The 24,063-nt window shown below is 36.5% G+C and overlaps 2 protein-coding genes and 1 long non-coding RNA gene across 9 annotated transcripts in view; 2 read left to right on the top strand and 1 right to left on the bottom strand.

Moving 5' to 3' along the window:
* The window catches only part of LOC139075306 (uncharacterized), a 32,861-nt gene extending 16,617 nt beyond the window's left edge, over positions 1 to 16,244 (bottom strand). Inside the window, exons 1-2 of one of the 2 annotated variants that reach the window (XR_011525564.1) lie at positions 15,048 to 16,244; positions 376 to 523 (exon numbers count right to left, since the gene is read on the bottom strand). This is a non-coding gene — a long non-coding RNA (uncharacterized lncRNA). Of the gene's footprint in view, positions 1 to 375; positions 524 to 5,324; positions 6,887 to 15,047 lie in introns of those variants that run through there. The other variant, XR_011525563.1, reaches the window with a different exon arrangement.
* MYOT (myotilin) lies at positions 3,331 to 19,580 on the top strand. 5 transcript variants are annotated; one of them, XM_008513812.2, is made up of 11 exons: positions 3,649 to 3,781; positions 6,398 to 6,482; positions 6,834 to 6,964; positions 10,908 to 11,082; positions 11,948 to 12,052; positions 13,847 to 13,893; positions 14,532 to 14,664; positions 15,998 to 16,205; positions 17,981 to 18,146; positions 18,582 to 18,715; positions 18,939 to 19,580. In XM_008513812.2, the coding sequence occupies exons 5-11, from the start codon at positions 11,969 to 11,971 to the stop codon at positions 19,109 to 19,111; spliced, it is 945 nt and encodes a 314-aa protein (XP_008512034.2). In that variant the 5' UTR covers positions 3,649 to 3,781; positions 6,398 to 6,482; positions 6,834 to 6,964; positions 10,908 to 11,082; positions 11,948 to 11,968; the 3' UTR covers positions 19,112 to 19,580. The 5 variants fall into 5 exon arrangements, with proteins under 5 accessions (XP_008512036.2, XP_008512035.2, XP_070427027.1 ...); XM_008513813.2 differs by lacking the exon at positions 6,834 to 6,964 and having other exon boundaries at positions 3,334 to 3,781; XM_070570926.1 differs by lacking the exon at positions 6,398 to 6,482 and having other exon boundaries at positions 3,574 to 3,781.
* Positions 19,581 to 20,783: 1,203 nt separating this feature from the next.
* Positions 20,784 to 24,063, top strand: part of PKD2L2 (polycystin 2 like 2, transient receptor potential cation channel) — a 40,055-nt gene continuing 36,775 nt past the window's right edge. The window contains exons 1-3 of one of the 2 annotated variants that reach the window (XM_008513810.2): positions 20,784 to 21,190; positions 21,902 to 22,003; positions 23,609 to 23,742. In XM_008513810.2, the coding sequence (XP_008512032.2) occupies positions 20,920 to 21,190; positions 21,902 to 22,003; positions 23,609 to 23,742 (507 nt within the window). In that variant the 5' untranslated portion in view covers positions 20,784 to 20,919. Of the gene's footprint in view, positions 21,732 to 21,901; positions 22,004 to 23,608; positions 23,743 to 24,063 lie in introns of both variants that reach the window. The other variant, XM_070570925.1, reaches the window with a different exon arrangement.

The raw sequence follows: 24,063 nt of genomic DNA, 5'->3' as shown, positions 1-24,063 counted from the left end.
TTTCTTGCAATGAAGACAGTGAGGGAAAGAGTTTGGACTTGGAAACTAACAGACCTAAAACAATGTATGTGAAGTACATAGTAGGAATTCAATAAATAGTAGCTATTACTTCACTGAATTGTTTTTTTTTTTTAATCAGGATAAGTATACCTCCAACAAGAGCCTATGACTAATTTCTTAGTTGGTCTCCTGGAACCTCTTTAGCTTCTGGGATCTCTAATTGCCTGGGCAGTAGCTACCCCTATAAGTAACAATTCCTCATGGGGTCCAGGAAGAATGGCTGTGTGGGACAATAGATAAGGCTGCAATTTATTCAACAAACATTTATGTATTAAGCATATTCTATGTGTTTGTCAGTTTCTGTGCTGGACTTACCTTGGGAAGATGGCCAATATTTATAACTAAAACTTTTCTCCATGAGTACCTGCGTTTAGCAGTGAGTCTTTAGGACTTAAGAGGAACTTGAATTTATAATACAGTGTCTTCCATAGGAGATTACCATCTTTTTCATTGATAAAGTCATCTGTAGGGAAAATTATTGGGTTATACTACTATGAGCTACATTGTCCTAAGCAAGAAAAATAATAAACAGTCCCTCACTCAGAAAAAAATTCAGCCTAGTTGAGGAGATGTATCATATCACATAATAGTTCATTCTACAATTTCCTGTTTCATTTGAGTCTCTTAGTAACCCTCTGATTTAAGTTAGTAAAACGGGTACTATCTTTGTTTTTCAGCTAATTATTATAGCTCAGAGAGTTTAAGCAACTTGTCTAAGCCTACACAGCAAGGATGTGATAGAGTGGGCATGTACACTCAGGTCTCCAAAATATATAATAAAAAGGTTAATGCATCCAGAAAGTTGTAGAATGTTAACCAAATAAATGCTATCATTTTTACTGTTTGACTCCAAACCCAGTAGAGTGGCCATTATTATTCCTTGCTGGAGAAGAATGTAAGATTGAGTCAAGTGCTAGAATGGATATTTCAAATTACAAATGCTACAGTGGGATTCCTTTTCACGATAAGTCTATGCAGAATTTCAGTAATCATAGTGAATTATGAATAACTTAAAAATAAATAAAACATTCTTCACTTTTTAGTGCTTTCATACTCAATATGACATGTTCCTTCTCAGTTGATATAGCAGAAATTAGTTTCATCACACACATTTGACCTCTGACTTTTGAAGAAGCTCAGAGCACCATTTCTATAATAGCATAAATAGTTTACATTTTAAAAAACAACAGGGGCTACATATGAAGAAGAAATGAATGAGTGACAGTTAAATAGCTATCCTTCCACTGATGAAGGGACAAGAAGGGATTCCTTTCATGTAGCAGAAAATGTTTCAGTGAAATAGCAGGAAGATACCTATACTTTGTGAGGCATTAAAATGATTTACCAGAGAGCCCTTACTGATAATTTAAAGAAAACAATGGAAAAAGTTATCTTTGGGGGCAGGTTGGAGTATGGTTCACCCACTTGACATCTTAATGATTCTTTCAGTTTTAGGATGATTTTTCTCAAATAAGCAATTAAACCATTCAAATAGCTATATTTTTGAGGAAACATAAAACACCATTCGAAAAAGCAACCAAACATTAAAAAGTAGAAAAACAGGGGCCAGCCCCATGCCCTATTGGTTAAGTTTGGTGCACTCCACTTTGGTGGCCTGGGTTCAGTTCCCAGGCGCAGATCTACGCCACCTATCGTCAGCGATGCTGTGGCAGTGACCCACGTACAAAATAGAGGAAGATTGGCACAGATGTTAGCTCAGGGCAAATCTTCTTCAGCAAAAAAAAAAAAGAAAGAAAGAAAGAAAGAAAGAAAAAGGAGAAAAACAGGTTCCTAATAGATTATTAAATATAGACCCTTAACTTCTGAGAATGGTGTCATAAAAGAGGACTAACTTATTTTTCCTAAATCATCCCTTGATGCCCTTATTGTAGGGAGAAGCTTAGCTTAGAGGTACCATGGAGATATCACACTGTAACTGATGTTATATCTTACAAAGACCTAAGGAAAAAAAGAGGCTACGCTTAAAGGATAAAGAGGAAATGAAACTACAATTCTTCCTCAACTGTAGTATGGTTAGAACCTGCCCTAGACAAAACCGAGTATTTACTAGTTTGTCGTGGGCATCTTCCCTACTTGATCAGCATGGTATATCTCAAACTTCTAGGTACTAAGAGACCTCAAATCTAGGATCTCCTCTTCCTTGCCCAAATCAAACCCTGTTCTTGGGACGAACCAAATATCAGTCACATATTCCACATTTCAAGTGCTTAGAATAGTGCATTAGTCATAGTAAATGCTTTACGTGTTGGCCATTCTTATTATTTGTATTATGTCACTTGCATTTACATTTTAAGTCTCTCTAATTTGGATTGAAAGGCATTGTCCCTATTAATGGAACCTGAAATATCAGTGAGCAGATGTGGAGAAATATTTTGGGAGATTCCTGAAATGAGACTGTGTAGGCAAACACCTACTCATCAAGTCTAGTATGCTTTTTCTACTAAGTAATGGCTGTGTGCCCAGGCAGTGATTATCCGACTTTCTCTGAACACCAAAGGAAGGTACCACTACATGGTCAGCTGGGAAGAATTTTATATGACTCATATGTACTCAAATATGTATTTTTTGGGCCCTAATGTACATCGTAATTAAATCAAGACTGCAGTATCATGAGGGAAGGGAATAAATATGCTTTAAACAATAGAACCATACTAAAATTGAAGCCACTAAATGGGGATAATTCCTCTCTATTGGCCTGATCTTCATGCCACCTACCCCTCTCCACCACCTCTTTTGTTGATTTGAAGGTTTCTTCCTCTGTAATTATTTACATCCCTGCATAAAAATGGAAACCTAAATGCCAAGAGAGTCTCCTTGGTGAAAAAAGGAAGATAACTGTATAACTGTTAGAAGTAAGGGAGATGAAGGAAAGAGAGGTGACAGTACAGAGCCCCAATTGTATATGCTGTTTATTTGTTTGATAGTTTCTTAAGTGTTTCAAAACTCCTTTGAAATAAAAGTAAAAGGTCAAGGAGGCATAGGCCATGCAGATTTAGAAAACTTGCTAAAAAACAAATCATGTTTTTCCACCTCCCCATCTTCCCAGTAACAGTTACCATCACTCTGCTCTCCTGCCTCCACCCAGACCACACCCCCTCTCTTGAAACAAACTGCTTGAACCCCACTCCGCTCTCACTCCCATTTGGAAAGAGAAAAAAAAACCTTCAGATGAACAACTATCCAATGCAACTCAATTTGGAGCCCATCCATCACTGGGCTTATTTCTCGAGATGTCTTACTAGATAAAATGCCAGTCCTAGAATACTATTTCCCTTTTAGTCCTTCTTTCTTCAACAGAAAAGATTCAAGCCCCCACCACAATAAAGAAATTGAGTTTTCTTTATACTTTTTCCCATTTCCCAATTCATTGTTCTTCCCCTTACATGAAACTGCTAAAGCTCATAGTCAAAATTTACAACTAGAATAAGGAGGCTTGCAAGAGAAGCTCATGTAATCCCACGCCTTAAATATCGCTAAGACATCTGAGATATTGTTTAGATTGTGGACTCTTACTTTGACACGCCGGCATAGGTAGATGAACAGGCAAGCACATCAGATGTCACTGTTTGGCAGCTGATAAAAGTCAGTGGTGCTATAATACTAAGCACAGAGCCACTAGATTAGTCGGTGAGGGAAGGGGGTGCCTCTTCCTTCTCTTCAATAGTGGGCTAAACCCAGCTGGCACCCTCTGGAACTACGGGTAAGTCCCTTCTTTATTCCTGCTACAGTTTTGAGTTTTGTTTTTGTTTTTGTTTTTGTCCAAATCAGAGAAGTGTGTGCAAAAATGATCTTCAGATAAAAAGTTTGAAAGCCACAATATCATAATGGTATTATGCAAAGATTCGAACAGAAAGTAACTTATTCATTCCACTGAAACTAGAAGGCATTATAGAAAGAGTAGAAGGAAAGATAGGTGCATGTCATTATTTTTAAATCATCATTTTTCCTTGAAAAGGGACACTTGGTCTGGCTGTAATTGTGGTAATATCCTACAGCTTCAAAATACCCTCAATCAATCTTTTGTGTAAGTCTGTGCTATATAAGAGATAGAAAAATAATGTTAAGATTGTTAAAATAAGAGACTGAAAAGTATCTTATTTATAAAGTCTTTGAAATTTGTTTAACATTATTTAGAATAAAATGATACCGTCATGTAATAGAATCTATTACAGAATTGAATTGTTGAACGGTAACTACAAACATGAAGAAAAGCCTTTCAGAGTTACCTGTGTCAACATCTGTATAAAATTATATGTAGACATGAATAAAATGAATCTTTTGAAAGAAGATATTTTTAATTGAGCTTTAAAAAATAACAGTAATTGTTAACTATGTGAGCCAGTACCAAAATGTACAAGACAGTTGAATTCTAAAAATATATGTAAAGAAAAATAAGGAACTTTTTGGAAAATATCCACTGGCTATTTGTTATAGTTTATTCCTTGCTATTTGAAATGAATCTGAATAATATGCCTGCCCGCAAAGGAATTTAGGAACCAAACTCTGGATTTAATTCTGCGATTGAATGAATAAACCCATAACTACAAAACTACTTGCCTTGAAATAGAGTCTTTTTTTGAGAAGATCTAATTAAAGCCTCCTTCAGGATGTTTTTCCCCAACAACTTAAAGGCTTAATATAGTTAATTACTAAAATACACTGTAGCTGAAAGTGCTTGTGTTCATAAACTTGAAATTAAGGAATATATGACTTTTTAAGTGTTCTTTTTCAATAGAGTCTTTCTCTTGGCTGTTTAATTGCATTTTTGTTCTTTCCTAAGACTTCTAGTTTTAATTTAGCTCTAAACCACATGCACAACCTTAGGTTGAAGTTGTTTGGTCTGGAAAATTGTCATTAAAAATGATACTTTGTTCAAGATAGGAAATTAAATAATTATAAGACTTTGTTTCAATGATGACAAACAATTTGGTTAATTTTACCAGTTAAAAGTCTGATTTATCATTATTTCAGTGTTGGTTTCTACTATGTGAAACAAACTAAATGTATTTTTAACTAAATTACCTGATATTTTGAGTAAAGATGAAATTAATGCTACCACAATTTGTAGGGCTAGTCTTGGTGTATAATGTCTGAATGTAGCCCTGCTTAGATTTACCATACTAATGGAAGAAATCAGCGGCAAATAAAATCCTTCAAGGTTGATTTTTGTGGCAAATGATTCATCTAAGGAAAAATGAGAATCTACTGTAGGAAGTCAAGAGCACCAATGCAGAGATACGTACGAGAAATAGCAGTCACTCTTTCTTGGTAAGGTACAGACTAGCTTCGTAGTTGCCTTACTTCCTTCTGTACATTTTGCTATTGCACAAGAAAAAGTAAGAGAAGAGCTGAAAGAATTTTAAGATTAGTCTAAAATACATATTAAACAGGTAAAAATAATAAAAAAGTAAAACTCTATAAATAATTAGAATATCCAGAACAATAACTAGATAGTATAATCTAAAAATAACCGAAAAAATTTACAAATGGCTCTGGAATACAATCAGTAACATACATTACATACACACAGAGAGACATACACACAGTACATTTCTTTATCATCTAGTTTGGTACTATGGTCAATCTGGACACAAGGGGAGAAAAAGAGGCGTTGAATTTTAAGGCAAAAAATCCACCCAAAGTTGACAGTGAATTATAGATGTTCACTCTACTTTGTGAAATTGTGAAAGGGTGAAGGAGTAAATATGAACATTAAAGTAATGTTCTTTACAAAAGAAGCATATTGCTCCCTTGATTTACCCAGACGTCATTCATCACAAATCACCAGGACATGAATTAACTGGTGTATCAGAAGAGCTGTTGATCTGTTTTGATGAGCAATGGGAAGAATTTGGACTGAATGAAAGCTGACGTTATACATTTAACTGCTGGTAATTTTAAGTCACTAAATTTCTGTGGTTAATGAAACTGTAGCCTCTGGGCAAAAGTTAATCATAAGACCATAAAATTCTCACATTGAGCAACATCATACAATTTCTTTCCATAAATAACCACTTGGCAAACTCAAACTTTGTGCTCCTACATCTTGAAGCCCCTGGGCATGCTTTAAGAATCACCCAGAGGCAAACAAACGTCAATGAATACTTTTTTCTTATTCGTAGGGGTTAAGCCATTTGTGCAAAGACAGAGATAAAGGAAGGGGACGTCTACAAGCTAGGATAGTTTCACCTTAAGGTGACCTTGAAAGCACATAAGATTAAAAAAAAAAAAAAGCACATCAGTTCCTAAAGATGTTAAATAAACAGTACTGCTTTTTACGCAAATATTGTAACTGAATCATTTTCTCCTTTTGAAGGAACAATATTCTTCAAGAGAAGGACACTCCATCAAAGCCAGGAGCACAGTATTCCCAGGATCTCAACAAGGAGGGACAGACCAAGGTTGCTTCTGATTCCTTGCGACCTTCTGTAATTCCAGGCTTGCAGCCCCAAATTCAGGACCCCACCCCTCCAGGAGCAAATCACTATAGTAATAAATTGCCTTCCTCTTCTGTACACCAGCTAAGCATGTTTAATTACGAACGTCCAAAGCACTTCATCCAATCCCAAAACCCATGTGGCTCCAGACTGCAGCCTCCTGGACCGGAAACCTCCAGCTACTCTAGCCAGACCAAACAGTCTTCCATTATCATCCAGCCCCGCCAGTGCACAGAGCAAAGATTTTCTGCCTCCTCAACAATGAGCTCTCATATCACCATGTCCTCCTCTGCTTTCCCTGCTTCTTCCCAGCAGCTTGCTGGCTCCAATCCAGGCCAAAGGGTTACAGCCACTTATAACCAGTCCCCAGCCAGCTTCCTCAGCTCCATATTACCATCACAGCCTGATTACAGTAGCAGTAAAATCCCTTCCACTGTGGACTCCAAGTAAGTGAGTTTTTAAAATATATGTATCTGGATATATACTGCATATACAGAGACCTTATATCTGAGGAGTGTAGGGGGTATGCTATAGTTCTTTCTTCACCATCTAAAAAGGCAATGTAACCTCAAGGTCTTATTCCCTAATTCTCCTGGAACACCTTGACTGACAATAAGAGGTCATCTGACCCATTCTCCAGTGTCCAGGCTGAGCTGGACCCAAATCACCTATACACCATAAAATTACTTACCTATTATTTTCCACCTGGGAAAACAAAATCATTTCCAACACACACAAGAATAATGAACTATTCCCCCAGTTCTAAGTTAAGTTCCTCATGCTGTAAATTTAATGGCTCTCGTTCTGGGCTCAGCTGAGATGAACACCTGTCTGCTCTTCTTAAGCTAGGATTTCCTCTCACATAAGCAGAGGCTATTAAGTTTCTTCTCAGTCTTAGTCTTTTCTTCCTATCTATTTTCCTCTCTGATCCTGAATTTCCACTTAGCTAAAAAGAAAATCTGGGATTCAGACACTCAAGTTTATGAGTTTTCCCTACTATGATCAGAAGAAGGACTTGATCAGACAAAGGCTTATGACCTTAAGGTTTCTTTAGGTAATCAAGACCACACCTTGTTCAAACTGGTTAGGCTGATGGAAATACAGAGAAGAATACCTGCAGCCTTATGCAAGCATGGACTATTTCCACAGCCCTAAAACTGTCCTAGGAGAACCTGATATGAAGAAGGACATAGTGTTGTGCTTTTTTTAAAACATGAACTGAATACTTTGTGCTTATGCAAACTTAGGACTATCAATTTTCCTATTCCTTGGCTGGCTGGAACATCAGAGAATTAAATCAGAGGGCATCTGAAAAATTGTCTGATGGAATATGTTTTGTTTGTTGCATGCTTATCAACAGATTTGCTGAAATTCTTGTTAATTTCTCTCAGTCTTCTCTAGAGGCTAATTTTTCTAGAGATTCCTATTGTTGGTGACAACTCCAGAAATCTAGTTGAACTGACTAAAGCAATTCAACTTGCAAAGAAACCTTTTCAACATTTTTAAAAATAAAAATCAGGAAAGCCAAAAACATTTGTTAGAATCCTACAGATACTGGCGTGAACCGTTTGAAATGGCTGATAGTCAATTATTTCTGACCTACAAAAATGGCATTCTCATAGGTTTGACCTATTTTTAAAAGATGCCTTTAAGAATTAAGAGCTCTCTCTTTCTCTTCCCTCCCAAATTCCCATTATAGTCATTATCACACATTATAGCTTCTTCTTGGTTACATTTTACCTAGACGACCTTTTTCCATTTAGCTTTCAATTATTTCTAAATTTCCTACATGAGCATTTTAAAACCTGAAATAACCTTTTCTGACTATAATATTTTCCTTAGTAAAATCTTTCAATTCTATTCCAAATTCTTGCCCAGAAAAGAAAGCCATCGAATATGTATTACCGAGGCTCAACCTAGCTCTGTGCACAGAACTAACAAGAAAGGAAGAAAGGCAAAAATGGAGAGGATAAGAAACAAAGCATAGGAGGTCCCCAAACCAGAGATCAAAGATCCAGCTTTAGCTGTTCCATTTTCAGCAACCACAGATAACTCTTTTAATCTTCCCACAGCCACTTGATACGCATTCAGTGTCCAACTGCACAGGGTGGAAAGCTCTGGCCCTTTGAACATTTGTGCACAACTCCCTCATTGTTATGATGGGCTTAAGTTTGCCCTGTCTTCTAAAATAATCCCTTGAATTCTGACCTAGAGAAGTTTGAAAGCTTTATTTAACTTTTCATCAGTAGGAAACCCTTTAGCAAACGTTTTATTCAGTTGATCAAACCATAGACTGGAAATTGAGAGGAACTCTTTAATTCTAATTATTCCTTTCTGAAAGCTTGCTGTGTGACAATCAGCAAGTTTATCTTATCTGCTCAGTGATTCAGTTTTCTGATCTCTAACACAATTAAGGATCTGGGTGATTAATAGTAGAAAAAAAAGAGATAAAGCAATGTGCAAGTATAATATTAGTTTATAATATGAGCAGCTATCAAGTCCCAACACTTAAGACATCTAAACTGATAATAATGGGGATATTCGATGAATACAGTGACTGAGGTTACATATACATCAGTGATTCTCAGGCTTGGTTTTGATAATCCTTCTGGATTTCTCAGCTATATTACATTGTATTATGACAGCCTGAAAACAGAATTATTTAATGCTAATTCACTTTAACAAACATGTGTGACTTTTATAAAGATGGTAAGTTAGCATTAAAAAACATAGGTTATTATAATTTCACAGTTAGAGAAATAGGAGAGTTAAGACCAAAGGAATTTTAACACTTTAACCTGGGAATTCGATCTTCAAAAAAAAGGAAAAAACCTGACTATTTAAACACTTGGTGTGGCTATTTACTTAACTAGCAAATCAGACTTTAGTTAAGAATTAATATAGACAACCCTGAAGCTCTGATATGTAAGGAGGGGAAATGTGTATCATCAACTTTCAATACAGAGCATCCTGAATATGTACAGTGGAAAACATTCATCCATTCTACTGATAGTAAGTATCACCTAGACCCAGGCTTTGTGTTAGTGGATATAAATGACACATTGGTGAGTAACAAGACGTCTTTTTTCCTTCAGTATATTTACAATCTAGAGATTATTAACCAAATCCCCAAAGCCTGCAAAAATTAAAACTCTGGCTACACTCAGAGGAGATACCTTTCCACTTAGCTTACAAGTTCTTTTAATGGTCCTTGAGAATATTTGAACAGGAACATGTCAGAGAACAGACCAAGGTTGCCTCATCTGGATTACTGGAGAACATTTCTTATGATAATGGTAAAATATTCATTGAGGGCAGTGGCCAGTTTTCCCACATTAAATAGATATAAGCTAGCACCTGCAGGGTCATAAATGAATAGGTGAAATCTAAACAAAGCACTGTGAAAGTGTGAGCTACCTGACAGATCTGATAATACAAGACTCCCTAAATACCACCCCTGCCCTCTATCAGAATCAACAGGGGAACACTAGGAGGGGCAAGAACAGCTTAGAAGAAAATTTAGGATCAAAACTTGAAATAAGGATTAAACCAAACTTTTCAACTGCTATTCAGATTTGCTTTTTTCCCAACCTCTTTTTTTTCAGTTTACATTTCTTTCTCCTTCTTCCTCTAATCATCCTTTTCTTTCTCTAAAAATCACTTTAGCAATGTTGAAGAAACTGTCATTACTGGAGAAGCTATTTGCTACATAGTGCCATACTTGGATTTTCTAGAATATGAAATTAATAGGAATTGGAATTAATAGGAAAGCCAGAGACTATGTGAACCATAGACTTTATTCAAAACAATAGAATATTCACTAAATACCACTGGTTATGCTGGTAAATGTTTGACAATCAGCTCTGGAGGAAGGAGCCATGATTTGTGGGATTTACCAGTTTCCCTGGTGTAGATACTCCTACCACCACCAATTTCAAACTATTAACATGAGATCACAGGGAGTTGAGAAGAGATGCTAAACATCAGCTCTCTCAAGCCCAGATGAGTCAGCTCTAGCACACCACTGCTTAATATCCACTCATCAACCAAACTTATTAAATTCAGTTGGAAGATTGGAAGAGCTCTCAAGCTGCCAGTAACTAGACTTACTCTCACTTCTTTAGGCAAGATCTTCAAGGAAGGACATCCTCCTCATGTCTAATCTAAATTGTTCCTCTTGCCACTTAATTTTCATTTGCCAAGAAAAGAAAAAAGCTAGTAACCATTATTATAAAATCCTTCTTGACTGTCATTAGGGCAATTGGTGTTTTTAATAACACTAATAGTATTAAGTTGTAAATTCAACCTATCTAAAGGCAACTGACAAAATGAGGCCAACTCTCTTTTATATCCCACATCTTAAAGATCTTTGTTTTATTCTTGTTAAAGCTATCAACAACCTTCATTTGGCCAACCTGTAAATGCTAAGCCATCCCAAAGTGCGAATGCTAAGCCCATACCAAGGACTCCTGACCATGAAATCCAAGGATCAAAGGAAGCTCTGATTCAAGATTTGGAGAGAAAGCTGAAGTGCAAGGACAGCCTTCTTCATAACGGAAATCAAGTGAGCAAGATTTCTGTTTTGTACAAAAAGCCTATTAAACTATAAAATCTAATCTCAATAAGAAAGTTCTTTCTGTCTCACCACCAGCAAGGGATAGGATTATCTAAAAAGAGGAGAATATTGGGTCCTATTCCATTATTTCTCTGCATGATATCACCTCTTGGTTTTCAGTAGTACAAGAATGAAGCAAAGGAAAAATCAATCTGAATGATTTGATGAAAATTTTCTGTTTTAATCATTACCATCTCATAAAACATGCCTGATGACCAAATAACTAATAGGAAATACTGTCAACCTGACTTCTTCGTGTACTTTGGTGTATATTATTGATGGACAAATAGCTATAATTCTCATTATGTAACACTTACTGTACAGATTGTATTAGTCATTTATCTTTGAAACAGTACTATATGCCTTTAATCCAAATTTAACATACCAGTTGCACTGCCTTCAACCAGAAGTTAGTAAGGCAAAAATTCAGTGCTCATTTAATAAAAATTATTTCTGAATGTGAGGACATGCAGACTATATTCAAAGACAGAACTGATGGGAACATGCAGAACAAGGAGGAAGCGAAAGAATTTCCCTTCACTTGGGAGAGACTTATTAAGGGTGATCATGCCTGCCTTTCCCAGGAGAAAAAGAAAACAGAAATGAATATTATAGATGCGGGAAGTGGCACTAGAATGGAAGGAAAATGCTTTAAATGAAATAATGTGCTTTTCCAAAACACAGTATCTAACTGTAATTCAATACACAGAACTGTACATCTTTAGTGTAATTCTTGGTGGTTTTAAGGTAAAGCTATACAAACAACTCTTATTAAATCTCAATACGATCTCCTTAATAACTTACTTCTTTAAAGCGGCTAACATACGAGGAGAAGATGGCTCGCAGATTGCTAGGACCACAGAATGCAGCTGCGGTGTTTCAAGCTCAAAATGACAGTGAAGCACAAGATTCACCACAGGTAAATTAAAATAATATTTATCTAACTGGAGCATTTTTTATTTAAAAATGTCTGCTTTTCTAAGTGCTTATAAATAGCATTTGAAGCAAAAGTCAATCACTTCCATATTCCATCAGCCATGATGAACCAAAAAATATATATATATAATTTTTAATTTTACCCCATTTTCTGATGGTTCTGATATCTGCATGTGAAGTGTCACAAAAGTCAAAACACCAGTCCTAGTCCACAAGAAACTAGGAGCCAAAGGAATGAAACTGGGCACTCAAGAATTCCAAGCTTCTAAGTAAGGAAGCTGAAAATAAGATTTTTGTATCAGCTCAACACGACTAGACCTACTAAAAGGGATGAAGCAGGGTCTCACAGAGCAAGTAGCTAGAAATTCAAAATAGAAATTAAATCTCTTTTTGGCTACTGCACAGTTCACATGCTCATTCATTTAACCAATTTACATGGAGCACCTACTATGTGCTGGGCTCTGGAGATTACAGCAAGAATAAAACACAAATCTATCTTTTTTTAGTAGAAATAACTCAAAACAATGTTATATTGATGACAGTTTATCTTATAAATTCACAGTGTATGATTTCAAGGGCAAGGATGTGTTGTTTTTCTCATCCATTCTTTAAAAACTTTAAAATGAAGGTGACAGCACCAGGAAAAGAAGTAGCAGCCAAACTTATCATTATGAAAGGAGAGAAAAAAATCTTACATTTTTTTGTACACTTCAAACATTCTATTTAAATAATACAAAATGTCATCAAACTAGGTATAATGGAAATATCACATCTGTGAATATGAAGAAAAAGTCAAAAATTTAATTTGGGTATTTCGAGTTTAAGTGGATTATTTTTTTTACCAAAAAATTAGTTGATTTCTTTGATCTCTGAATTGTTGTTTTGACATTTTGCTTAGAGAACCTTAAAGCTAGCCAGAAATTGTTACAGAATTGTAAGAATTTTGTTTCAAAATGACAAAATACATTAAATATATTCATCCCCAAATAAATTATTTGTATTGCTTTGCTGTGTTGCTACACAGATGTTTTTCAGATATTTGGGTAGGGACTATATTTTCCACTCCTTTGTATCTCCCACTATGTCAAGCACAGTGAAATATACAAAATAGGCACTAAATATTTAATCAGTTGATTCTATTAGAATTTTAATCAATTCCTGATTTTATTCTCAGAGAAATAATTTTCTATATATAGATATAAATCCTAAAAAGATCTTTGTTTAAATTAAATATACGCTTATTAAGCGGGAAGTAATTAGTGTTGTTTTTCAAAGCCTTTTCATAGCTCTGCACATATCTTCCATGGTGTGCGTTAGGATTTTGTACCATGAGCTAAAAAGAGAAGTATTTTCCAGTCTAATATGTGTTTACTGCTGTTGGTGCCACTTTTGAGCAGTAGGCATAATACCCTGTATCTACTGCCAACACAAGTGACTTCATGTCTATTCCTGTTTTACGAAAGGACAATCTGTACTGTGTGCTCCCATTTCAAACACACCAGGGGGTCATATCATCCTTTGTTGTAAAAGAGTAATCTGAAAAATGAACCACTATCAATTCGAAGTCTAGCTAATTTTCATAAATCATGTCTGTTGAACAGTCTTATTAATTCTGAGGATTTCTTGCTGGAGTATTAGAAGGTTAGTAGAACTAACCACAATTGTACAAATACAGCCAACATAGAATTGTTCCTTTCAACTACAACTACTTAAGTCTGCTTCATTTCAACCTAACAATTGCATATTAACATTATCATTTTGTTTTAAATTCGAGCAGCACAATTCAGAACACGCACGACTACAAGTTCCTACATCACAAGTGAGGTAAAAATTTTTTAATTTTAAAGACATATATTTTGCTATGTAAAATGTTTTCCGTTTAAAAGTGTACTATTTCGAAAGCCCTCAAGTTTCCTACATAACTTTTATAAAGAACAATGTGAATTTTCTAATGTCCAACATCATGATCAAAATTTTTATCTGTTAATCATCAGACCTATCTCGGAGGAAGTTTTTAAAATGTTTTGGTCAAATAAGCCAGGACCATGTTTCCATGTTACACAAGTTTCCTATGACAATGGAAACCCAATTCTTATTATACAATCTTTGCACATGATAAGAATTGTCCATGGGGTACTCTGCATTTTAACAGATCAGCTTCTTCATTAATTCGTTGCACTGTAAAAAGGAAACAAAGATGTATAATTTGGGCCAGATGTTTCTAAATTGCTACCATTTCTACCAGTCATCAAATATACCACAGCTAAATATAGCCTCTCTCCATTGTTATTACACTATCAGATCAAACCCACTCTAGGATTTTAAATTTGATGACTAAACCATATCTGTGTGAAAGGAAGAGCAATGATAATTTTCCGCATGGTGATGACTAAACTATATCTGTGTGAAAGGAAGAGCAATGATAATTTTTCCGCACGGTGATGATTAAACTATTTTTGCAGAAGCAGATCACCTTCAAGGGGAGATGTGAATGATCAGGATGCAATCCAGGAGAAGTTTTACCCACCTCGTTTCATTCAAGTGCCAGAAAACATGTCAATTGACGAAGGAAGATTCTGCAGAATGGACTTCAAAGTAAGAGAAGAGTTCAAAAGTACTGGAGGAAAATTAACAATGTGATACTAAGTTTTGAAAAATGTGCTCTTCCTCTTCATAGCTTGCTCCACAGCTTGAGAAGCAGCACGTACAGTGGAGAAGAACACCAATTCTAGAGCCAAGCTTACCTGGATTTGGATCCTGGCTCTGCTACTTTCCAGCTGTGTAACCTCAGACAAGTCACTTACCCTGTGCTTTCCTTTTCTTTTCTATTTTTTTTTAAAGATTGGCACCTGAACTAACATCTGTTTGCAATCTTTTTTTTTCTTCTTCTTCTTCTTCTTCTTCGCCCCAAAGCCCCCTAGCACATAGTTGTATGTTCTAGTTGTGAGTGCCTCTGGTTGTGCTATGTGGGACGTCACCTCAGCACAGCCTGACCAGCGGTGCCACGTCTGCACTCAGGATCCGAACCGGCAAAACCCTGGGCCGCCACAGAGCGCGTGAACTTAACCGCTTGGCCACGGGGGCAGCCCCCTATCCTGTGCTTTTCTCATCTGCAAAACAAGAATAACAAATGTACCTAACTCATAAAGTTGTTTGAGGATTAACTGAGTAAATAGGCATAAGGTACTCACAATAGTGCCTACAACCTAATAAATACTCTATATAAGTGAAGCTATCATAATAGGATTTCTAACGCAGAATGCCTCTTTAATTCTCCTCCAATAAGAAATTCAATCAACCCTCCTTTCTCTTGCCCTAGAAGAATTTTTCGGGCTAGAAAGGCCTACATTTTTATTACCCTCATTTTGGAGAACTTTTTCTTAGAAAATGTTTTCCCGAATTCATTATGAATGAAAGGCAGTGCATGGATTTAATTGTTAAGGCTTACATAAAAACACTTAAACTGCCATTTGTATACCAGAACTACAGCTTGAGAACACTGTTTAGAAAAGGTTATTCAACAGATCAGCAAGCCTCACATATATGTGCCTCTGGGACTTCATTTGCAGTCACCATTAGCCAGAAAAGCCATATGACTTCCACATTCTTTGTGGAGACCAATACAACATAATGTTCTAAATATTAATTATATAAGTAATTAAGAGATCTTAAAGAGCCTGAGGTTGCATATGAAAGAGCTAGATGTAGTTTGAGATAGTCTGAAAATACTGTATTAATTTCAAGGGTTTTAATTTCCACTGTTTTGGTAAAAATTATTGAAAGCAAGTATCTTTCTAAGCTCTTGCTTTGCATTTTCAATCACAAACCCACTCAGAAACTGGAATTGTTAAAATTCATAAATGGACAATTGGGTCCCAGTGATGCTATTATTTTAACTTATATCATCTCCTTGTGTTTTCATTTCTAGGTGAGCGGACTGCCAGCTCCTGATGTGTCATGGTATCTAAATGGAAGACCAGTTCAATCAGACGATTTTCACAAAATGATAGTGTCTGAAAAGGGTTTTCATTCACTCATCTTTGAAGTTGTGAGAGCCTCAGATGCAGGGGCTTATGCCTGTGTTGCCAGGAACAGAGCAGGAGAAGCCACCTTTACTGTGCAGCTGGACGTCCTGGGTAAGCATTCAAAGAGATCCTAGAGAGTCCCTTAACATCCTGCATTAAAAAAGAAAACCCCAGAGGACTTCATATTTAAGATTAATATCTATACTATACAACCCAGTAGAATGCCAATTTTTATTGAAAAGCCATGGCGGGGGGTGGGGGGATGGTGGTGTTGAGGGAAACTCAGTGAAACTAGAATGACAGACCTACCATCAAAGCTTTTCTGGAAAGAAAATAAAGAAATGGTACAATTTCAGACATACCAAATAAGGCAGTATAAACATTTCTAGATGTAACTAAAAGGTCTTAAAGTGAAAAATCTTAATGATTTCTCTGGTCTACAGTCTAAAATAATCAATCTGACCCACATTTTCACAGAATTGTCATAATCATGCATAGTTTAAAACTGAGGAATAAATGTCAACCTTTAGCCTCAGACTATGTTCTCGTTACTAGGAAACTAGTCTCTAACTACAACAAAAATATGCCTTCTTGCTTTAGAAAACAGATATGGCAAAACTCAGGTCTCAAATCTGTCTCTAGGAAGGCAGTTCTCATAAAACTGATGTCCTGTTTTAAAATATTACAATTTAAGTGCTTTAAATATATCACATTTGTAATGATTTAAGCCATGGTATATTGCACAAGAAATATTGTGCTATAATTCACTCTTTATTATATAAAAGCTTGATCAATTTAAAGGATGGACAATTTTCTTGAGTTTGTATTCTACCCAGATCAATGAAAAATCTTTAAGATTATTCTATAATAAGGGGCCTCACTCTAAGGGAAAAACCAGTGATCTGGAAATAAAAAAAAATTCAAGGGGCCAGCCCAGTGGCACAGCGGTTAAGTTCGCACGTTCTGCTTCTCTGTGGCCCAGGGTTCATCAGTTCGGATCCCAAATGCGGACATGGCACTGTCTGGCAAAAAGCCATGCTGTGGTAGGCATCCCACGTATAAAGCAGAGGAAGCATGAGCATGGATGTTAGCTCAGGGCCAGTCTTCCTCAGCAAAAACAGGAGGATTGGCAGTAGTTAGCTCAGGGCTAATCTTCCTCAAAAAAAAAAAATTCAAGTGATTAAGCTTTGGGCAAATCCTTTTTGTGCCAGAAATACTATAACGTTAGAGCTGAAAGAGACATTGGTGGGCCTCTGTGTAGTCTCCTCATTTCTCCTTTAGAAAAGCTAGGGTTATAGTGTTTTAATATCATTTCCTCTTTTCCCTCAGGTATTTGAAGAAAAGTAAAGATATAATAATTACTGACATTCATATATTATTTTATAGTTTACAAAGTAGTTCTTCATTCATTATCTCAATTGATCCCCACAATAATTTTGTGTAGTAGGCACAGCAGTCACTATTACTTGGGTGCTATTTTACAATAGATAAAATTGAGCCTTGGAGAAACTAGACAAAATTCTTCTCATTTGGCATGGCTGGTGGGGCAAACAGAGAATTTGAATCAAAGTTGTCTGATACTCTTTTCACCAATCGTGCTGCCTCCCTATAGATAAGATGATAAATAAGAATATGACAAACTCCTTGAAGAAAATATGATTATAAATTCAATGCATCATTACATTACTGTTTAGAATTCTAAATGGTATAATAATACAATAATGTTGTATATTATTTTAACTAAAGCTAAAATATGAAGAGTCCAATCCTGCTGTTAGTACTTTTAAAAACTTTTATATCAACATACAAATTTCATAATACTTTGGTTTGACTTAATCTTTTTTATAATATTTCAAATACTTGAATTTTTTTTTATTAATATGTAGCAAAAGAACATAGAAGAGCACCAATGTTTATCTACAAACCACAAAGCAAAAAAGTTTTTGAGGGAGAGTCCGTGAAGCTAGAATGCCAAATCTCAGCTATACCTCCACCAAAGCTTTTCTGGAAAAGAAACAATGAAATGGTGCATTTCAATACTGATCGAATCAGGTAGGATAAGTATTTCTAGACTTAACCATAGTCTACTTGGGTGAATCCAGTTATACTTTGAAATGCATTATAAATGGCATGCATTTGTGATCTCAATTTGTCTGGTTTTTAAAACATATATAGACATATAATAAACCCCATTAAGCCAGAACCCATTAATCAGAAATTTTAGACATAAAGTAGGCTAGGATTTACCTTTTGACTATAATAAAGAAAGATGTGGCTCAAGGACATAGATGATATAAAGAAGATTGGGAGGGACGTTTAATTCAAGAAAACCAATAGCAATTTGGCAATGACTAGATACTGGCTCAGAATTTCCAAATGCTTCTTTTTTTTCTTATTAGTCTGACTCTGTATGATAGAGGCATCATAAATAAACTTTCATAGGAAAATTAATTCCTATACTTTCATTTTTTAATTGTTTCTTGTCAGCTTATATCATGATAACTCTGGAAGAGTCACCTTACTGATAAAAGATGTAAACAAGAAAGATGCTGGGTGGTATACTGTGTCTGCAGTTAACGAAGCTGGAGTAACCTCATGTAACACGAGACTAGATGTTACAGGTATGTCACGCTGCTATAAAGTGTAATATCAGGTGTTCTAAAGAATTTAACCAGGAAGATTTAATAAGAAACACAAATCCCAGCAGAGTATAAAATCTGAGAGATTTTCCCTATACATAATCAGTTTTGATTTTTTTTCTTTCCTATCTAGTAATGAATACCTAGTGCAACCCTTTTGTTTAGAACAGGATTTCTGAACTAACTTTTATTTGATCTATTTCAGCCCGTCCAAACCAAACTCTTCCAGCTCCTAAGCAGTTACGTGTTCGACCAACTTTCAGCAAGTATTTAGCACTTAACGGGAGAGGCTTGAATGTGAAACAAGCTTTTAATCCTGAAGGAGAGTTTCAGCGCCTGGCAGCTCAATCTGGACTCTATGAAAGTGAAGAACTTTAATAACTTTAGCAACATCGGAAAATGCAACAACTACACTATTAGTAACATATTCAATTAAATTTTTGAAATAAATCCATAGCTGTATTAACAGATTATGGCTTTAATTAGGTAATATAACTAATATATTTATAATATTATTTATCCTTTGACTCTTGCACATTCTATCTACTTCTCTGATTTGTGAAGCCTACAGAAAATCTGGGCACACGGGTTTGTAATTGTAGAAGACTATCTTAAAATGTGGGATTTTAACAACTAAGTCATACACATTTAACGATTACAGGTTATGAGTTAATATCAACTTTTTAAACACATCAAACACACCTAAAGCTTGTAAGAAGATTTACTAGTACTGCTTTCTAAATACTGTTTTACTCATTTTCTCTTATAGGAATACTAACATGGTATAGATTATGAATGCTCCATAATTTTATGTCAAAAAAGAATAAAATTTCAAATATTTCAAACAGACTGTCTCCTCTGCACAAAAGTCTAGATCCTTAAGATAAAACTTCTGGTTTTTATATATTAAACAACACTCAGCAAACTCTATGAATGACAAGTTCCAAAAGAGCAACAACATTATATTCTAGAACAGTCTGTCTTCTTGGTGAAGCTCACTTACAGCTCAGTCAATTCCTCCTGAAACTGAGCTAGACTTTCCATGGTTTGCACCTCAAAGGCAGACACAGTAACTTAAGTCATGAGGAAATCTTTCCTGAAATTGTGATTTTGTTTTAACCAAATGGGTCTCTAATTCTTCAAGATCTTTGAGTCTATTGAGCTCAATGGAATAAGAATAGTCTGTAGAGTCATCTGTTTCTTATATTTAATATAAATTTGTATTCCTATATTTTGGGGGTTTTTTCCTCCTACATTTTAAGTTTAGATAACCCTTTACATTAGAGAGCTAATTTTGTGGGCATCTGAGAGTCCAAGAAGAGACAGGGGCCAATCTTTTTATTAAACTATCAAGCTGGGACAGTAGCCCTTTCTCTCTCTCCGGCCTCTGTTAGCCTTTTGCTAGGCCTCTCCTGTTCCTTTTATCTTTGGTAGTCTTTGACCCTCACTGCTGTGTGGCCTAGTTTTGCTTCTTATCTGTACATAAAACAGCATTTATCAACATCACTTCTCTTTCAGGGAAATAACAAAAGTGGCTTTATTTTTTCGTTTCAAAACAGCTTGGTGGTTTTCTTCACTGGCTGCCCAGGGGCTTTCGATTGAATTCCGTTTTATTTTCCTCTTTACCAACCTGAGCATCCCTCCTGTCTCATACCCTGGCGGGCTTTGAGATACTTTAATTTGCAACCAAATTTGTTTGGCCTTGTCTATAGCTGGTTTACAACCCTTCTTCTCATCTTTGTAAAGCTTCCGGGCCAGATGTGAGTCTGGGTTCCCAAGGACTACCGTTTTGGCCTGCCCTTTTACATAATCACGACAAAGCTGGATTTTTTTTTTTTTTTTTTTTTTAATCTACCTTAACGTTCTCTTACCCATATTGGGTGGAAAAAGGGGTGGCAGCCACTTCTAGCAACAGCTCTCGGTTATCAAGAAGCAGTTTGGGCAGGTTGCAGCAGCAGCGTCGGGTCTTGAATAGGCATTTGGGCTTTGGCCTCCAGCAGACATTGCCCCAATGAGCCATGGACTTTGGTAAACTATTTACCCTCTCGGTGCCTCGGTTTCCTCAGACCTAAAATGAGGACAAAACACCTACCTTTCAGGAAGGCGGTGTGAAGACTAAACAAGCCAAAAAATGTTAAAGGTATGCAAGAAAAAGAAGCCCGTTATAATTAATTACTACGACTTTTATGATTAACCCCAGGCCCAAAGCCAGGTTTGCTCGAGAATTTGGCGCTCCACTGGTGGCAAACGCCGCAGCCTCGGCCCGGCCTCAGGCTAACCCCTGCCACAGCATCCTCGGTGCGCATGCTCGCTTGCGACTTGTAGCGGGCTTGCGCCCTCTGAGCGGCAGGGCCCGCGCCGCGAAGCTACCGCGCAGGCGCAGCAGACCTGTGGCGGTGGAACGGGCGTCGCGGTCCAGGTCGGCCATGGCTGAGGCGTCCAGGTGGCACCGAGGCGGTGAGGGGTGCTCGTAGGGAGTGGGTGGGGCAGGGCCGATTTGGCCGATCCGTATCCCGTGGAGGGTACTCCGTAGCCTAGTATCTATTCATGCGAGAGATAGGGTCTCCAGCAACCTTAGCCCTCACATCCTCCCCTTGAGAAGCGGAGAGGAGAGGGACGGTGATCCCATTTCACAGACAGGAAAACTGAAGCCCTACGGGGGGCGGGCACTCGCCCCTTGCCCGAGGCTTGAGCTAGGGCTGTCGCTTGCTGTCCAATGACCGTCGCTAGGCCAGCGTCCGACGTCCTTTGTTGATGTAGGGAGTCATGTCCTTGACGGAGCCCTGGGCCGAGCTCGTTTCCCCCTCCAGCTGAAGCCCGCCATCCCAAGAAGCCGTGTTGACGGGTAGAGAAAATGTTAGGGGCAGATGAGGGGTTTTTGTTTGTTTTGTATTTTGCTTTTTCATTTTAAGACACATCCAGTGAGGAAACATCCAAGTTATAAAATTCATTAGTATACAGTCATAAAATGACTGCCCTCTGACCCCCATGGGAACATGTAAGTAACGATTCCTCCTTCATAAAAGTGAGAATAAAAAAGGAACCAGAATCCGTTGGACCCTTCCTTCACACACTGTAACAGCTAACAGTGGCTGTGTCTTCCTATCGGTATTTATGTACGTTATAAATTACAGAATGTGAGGGAAATTTTTGTTTTATATCTCACAGGGACTCCGCAACACAAGCCACATTACGGCCGGGAAGTAGAAATTAGAACTACTCTCCAGGAGTTGTTACTCTACTTAATTTTTTTAGTAAACCTATGTATATGTAAGTACACAGATGTAGATGATAACAGTATTTGAACTAAGAAGTTACGTGGAGACGAAAAACAAAACATGGGCTTTATAAAACCATAGGCTTTCAGACTAGCAAAACCTCTTGAAAAATAGTGACACATTTTAGACATTATCTTAAATGAATTTTAGATTGAGGCTATTTCCAGCTCTGAATGGGCAAAACTTTAGGTCACAGATATAATGAGAATCTTTCATGTCAATGTTGATTGAATTAATTATTCCTTTGGTTGGCAGTTCTATCTTAAATATCATTATTCCCTTGAGTTGGCAATTCTAACTTGATTTCTTTTAGAGCTATATAGGTACATTAACTTACTTTCATAGGTCAAACTACAAATAAGGCCAAAGAAGTTAGTCTTGATGTCTGCTTTGTTCTTTCTCTGGCCTGTTGCACAGTTAATAGTGAAATATATTAGTGCTGAGCCACAGAAGGTATGGATCAATGCAAATCCTTAAGGAGGACCAGGAAAACATTTCAGCCTGCATTCCTCCTATTTGTGGGTCAGTAGCATTGACTTAATCAGTATTAAAGAGCATTTTGTCTTTAGAGCACCCAACAGACAGTAGATGTAAGCTCGCTGATGGGACTTATCTCGTGTTGGTATGGCCTACATACTAGCAACTATATATCAATTAACTAATGAATTGGTATTGTAGGGGTGAGTTTGAGTCAGATCTTGATTAAAAAGACAACTATGGTCAATCTTATAAATTAAGATATCTTAGACTGGTTTTTAAATGCTTATTACGGAACATTTGGGGAATGGAAAAATATAAAAAGATCATTCAGAATCCCATTGTTCAGGGATTAAATAAAACCTTTTTATAATTAGGAGGAATTGAAAACAACCTAAATATCCATCAACAGAGGATTTAACATTTTGGTGTACACAGTGAAATAATATGCAACATTAAAGAATGGCATAGGCTCATGTGTGCCATGGACTCATGCTGAAGATAAATGGTTTCTAAAAACTAAAGGGCTTCTAGCAAGAAAATAAAGACACTCCACTCTAAAACCCACCCACCCACCCCTAGAAAGAGAGAGTGAGAAAGAATACTAGTTAATATTTTTAAAATTCTTACCATGTGCCACAACATAGTTTTAAATGTTCCACATGCATTATCTCACTTCTTATAACAAAGCTAGGAGGTTGGAGATATTATCCCTTTGATGGGACTCAAACCGTTATCTGTTTGAATTCAAAGTCCATAGTTGTAACTACTTACCATATTACATTGCCTACTCTCAATATGGAGAAAAAACCAACTTGCAGAATAGTATATATAATGTGATCTCATTTTTGTAAAAATAAAGTTATTTTCTTTATGAATATGTATGCATATAGAAAAATCTGAAGAATATATGCCAAACCTAACTCTAGCAGTGGGATTATAGGACACTTCTTCCTGTTTTGTATGTTTCTATTTTGTTTTAGTTTTATTATTGGTTTTATAATTAGACAAAAATATTGAATTTTCAAAAGAAGGTTGGGAAGAAATTATAAGTACATTTTAATCCTAATAAACTGAGTTTTTAAACATAAATTTTTAAACAAAAAATTCTTCTCTTTAGTGTCTTTTGGGATGGTAAACCCACATATGTATTACTTAAACAAAGTTATGTCATCGCTATTTTTGGACACTTCGGTGGGTGGTGATGAGAGAACCAACTTTAAGTCTATTCGCAGCATAACTGATTTTTGGAAGGTAAGGCATCAGGTGACTGTGGATGAAGTAGCTTTAGGTATTGCGTAAGCAAACCCTTGGCACACATAGTAGGCGCTCGATGCATATTTGTTGAAGGAATGAGTAAAAATGAATATCATTTCTTCAAACTATTAGAATCAACCAAACAGTAACTGTTTATTGAGAATCTGTGTTCTGAGTGTGATAGGGTTCTTATAACTTTTTAAAAAATGACACTTTTTAACATTATCATTGCATGTGGAAAATAGGAGACTTGCTTCTTATGTGGGAGTTAAGTCTATAATTGTGTATAGTGAAAATTACTCTTAAAAGTTCCATAAA

This window comes from Equus przewalskii, chromosome 13 (assembly GCF_037783145.1).
Source record: "Equus przewalskii isolate Varuska chromosome 13, EquPr2, whole genome shotgun sequence".
Lineage (NCBI taxonomy): Eukaryota > Metazoa > Chordata > Mammalia > Perissodactyla > Equidae > Equus > Equus przewalskii.
The sequence above is the reverse complement of the archived record's forward strand: the minus strand, read 5'-3'. Positions and strand labels throughout refer to the sequence as shown.

Excerpts from the sequence above, each read along its gene's own strand:
- MYOT (XM_008513811.2), top strand. The coding sequence starts at position 6,609 with ATGTTTAATTACGAACGTCCAAAGCACTTCATCCAATCCCAAAACCCA. Across the intron at positions 6,965-10,907 it reads CCTTCCACTGTGGACTCCAA|CTATCAACAACCTTCATTTG; the intron begins GTAAGTGAGTTT and ends TTCTTGTTAAAG. Across the intron at positions 12,053-13,846 it reads AAGCACAAGATTCACCACAG|CACAATTCAGAACACGCACG; the intron begins GTAAATTAAAAT and ends AAATTCGAGCAG.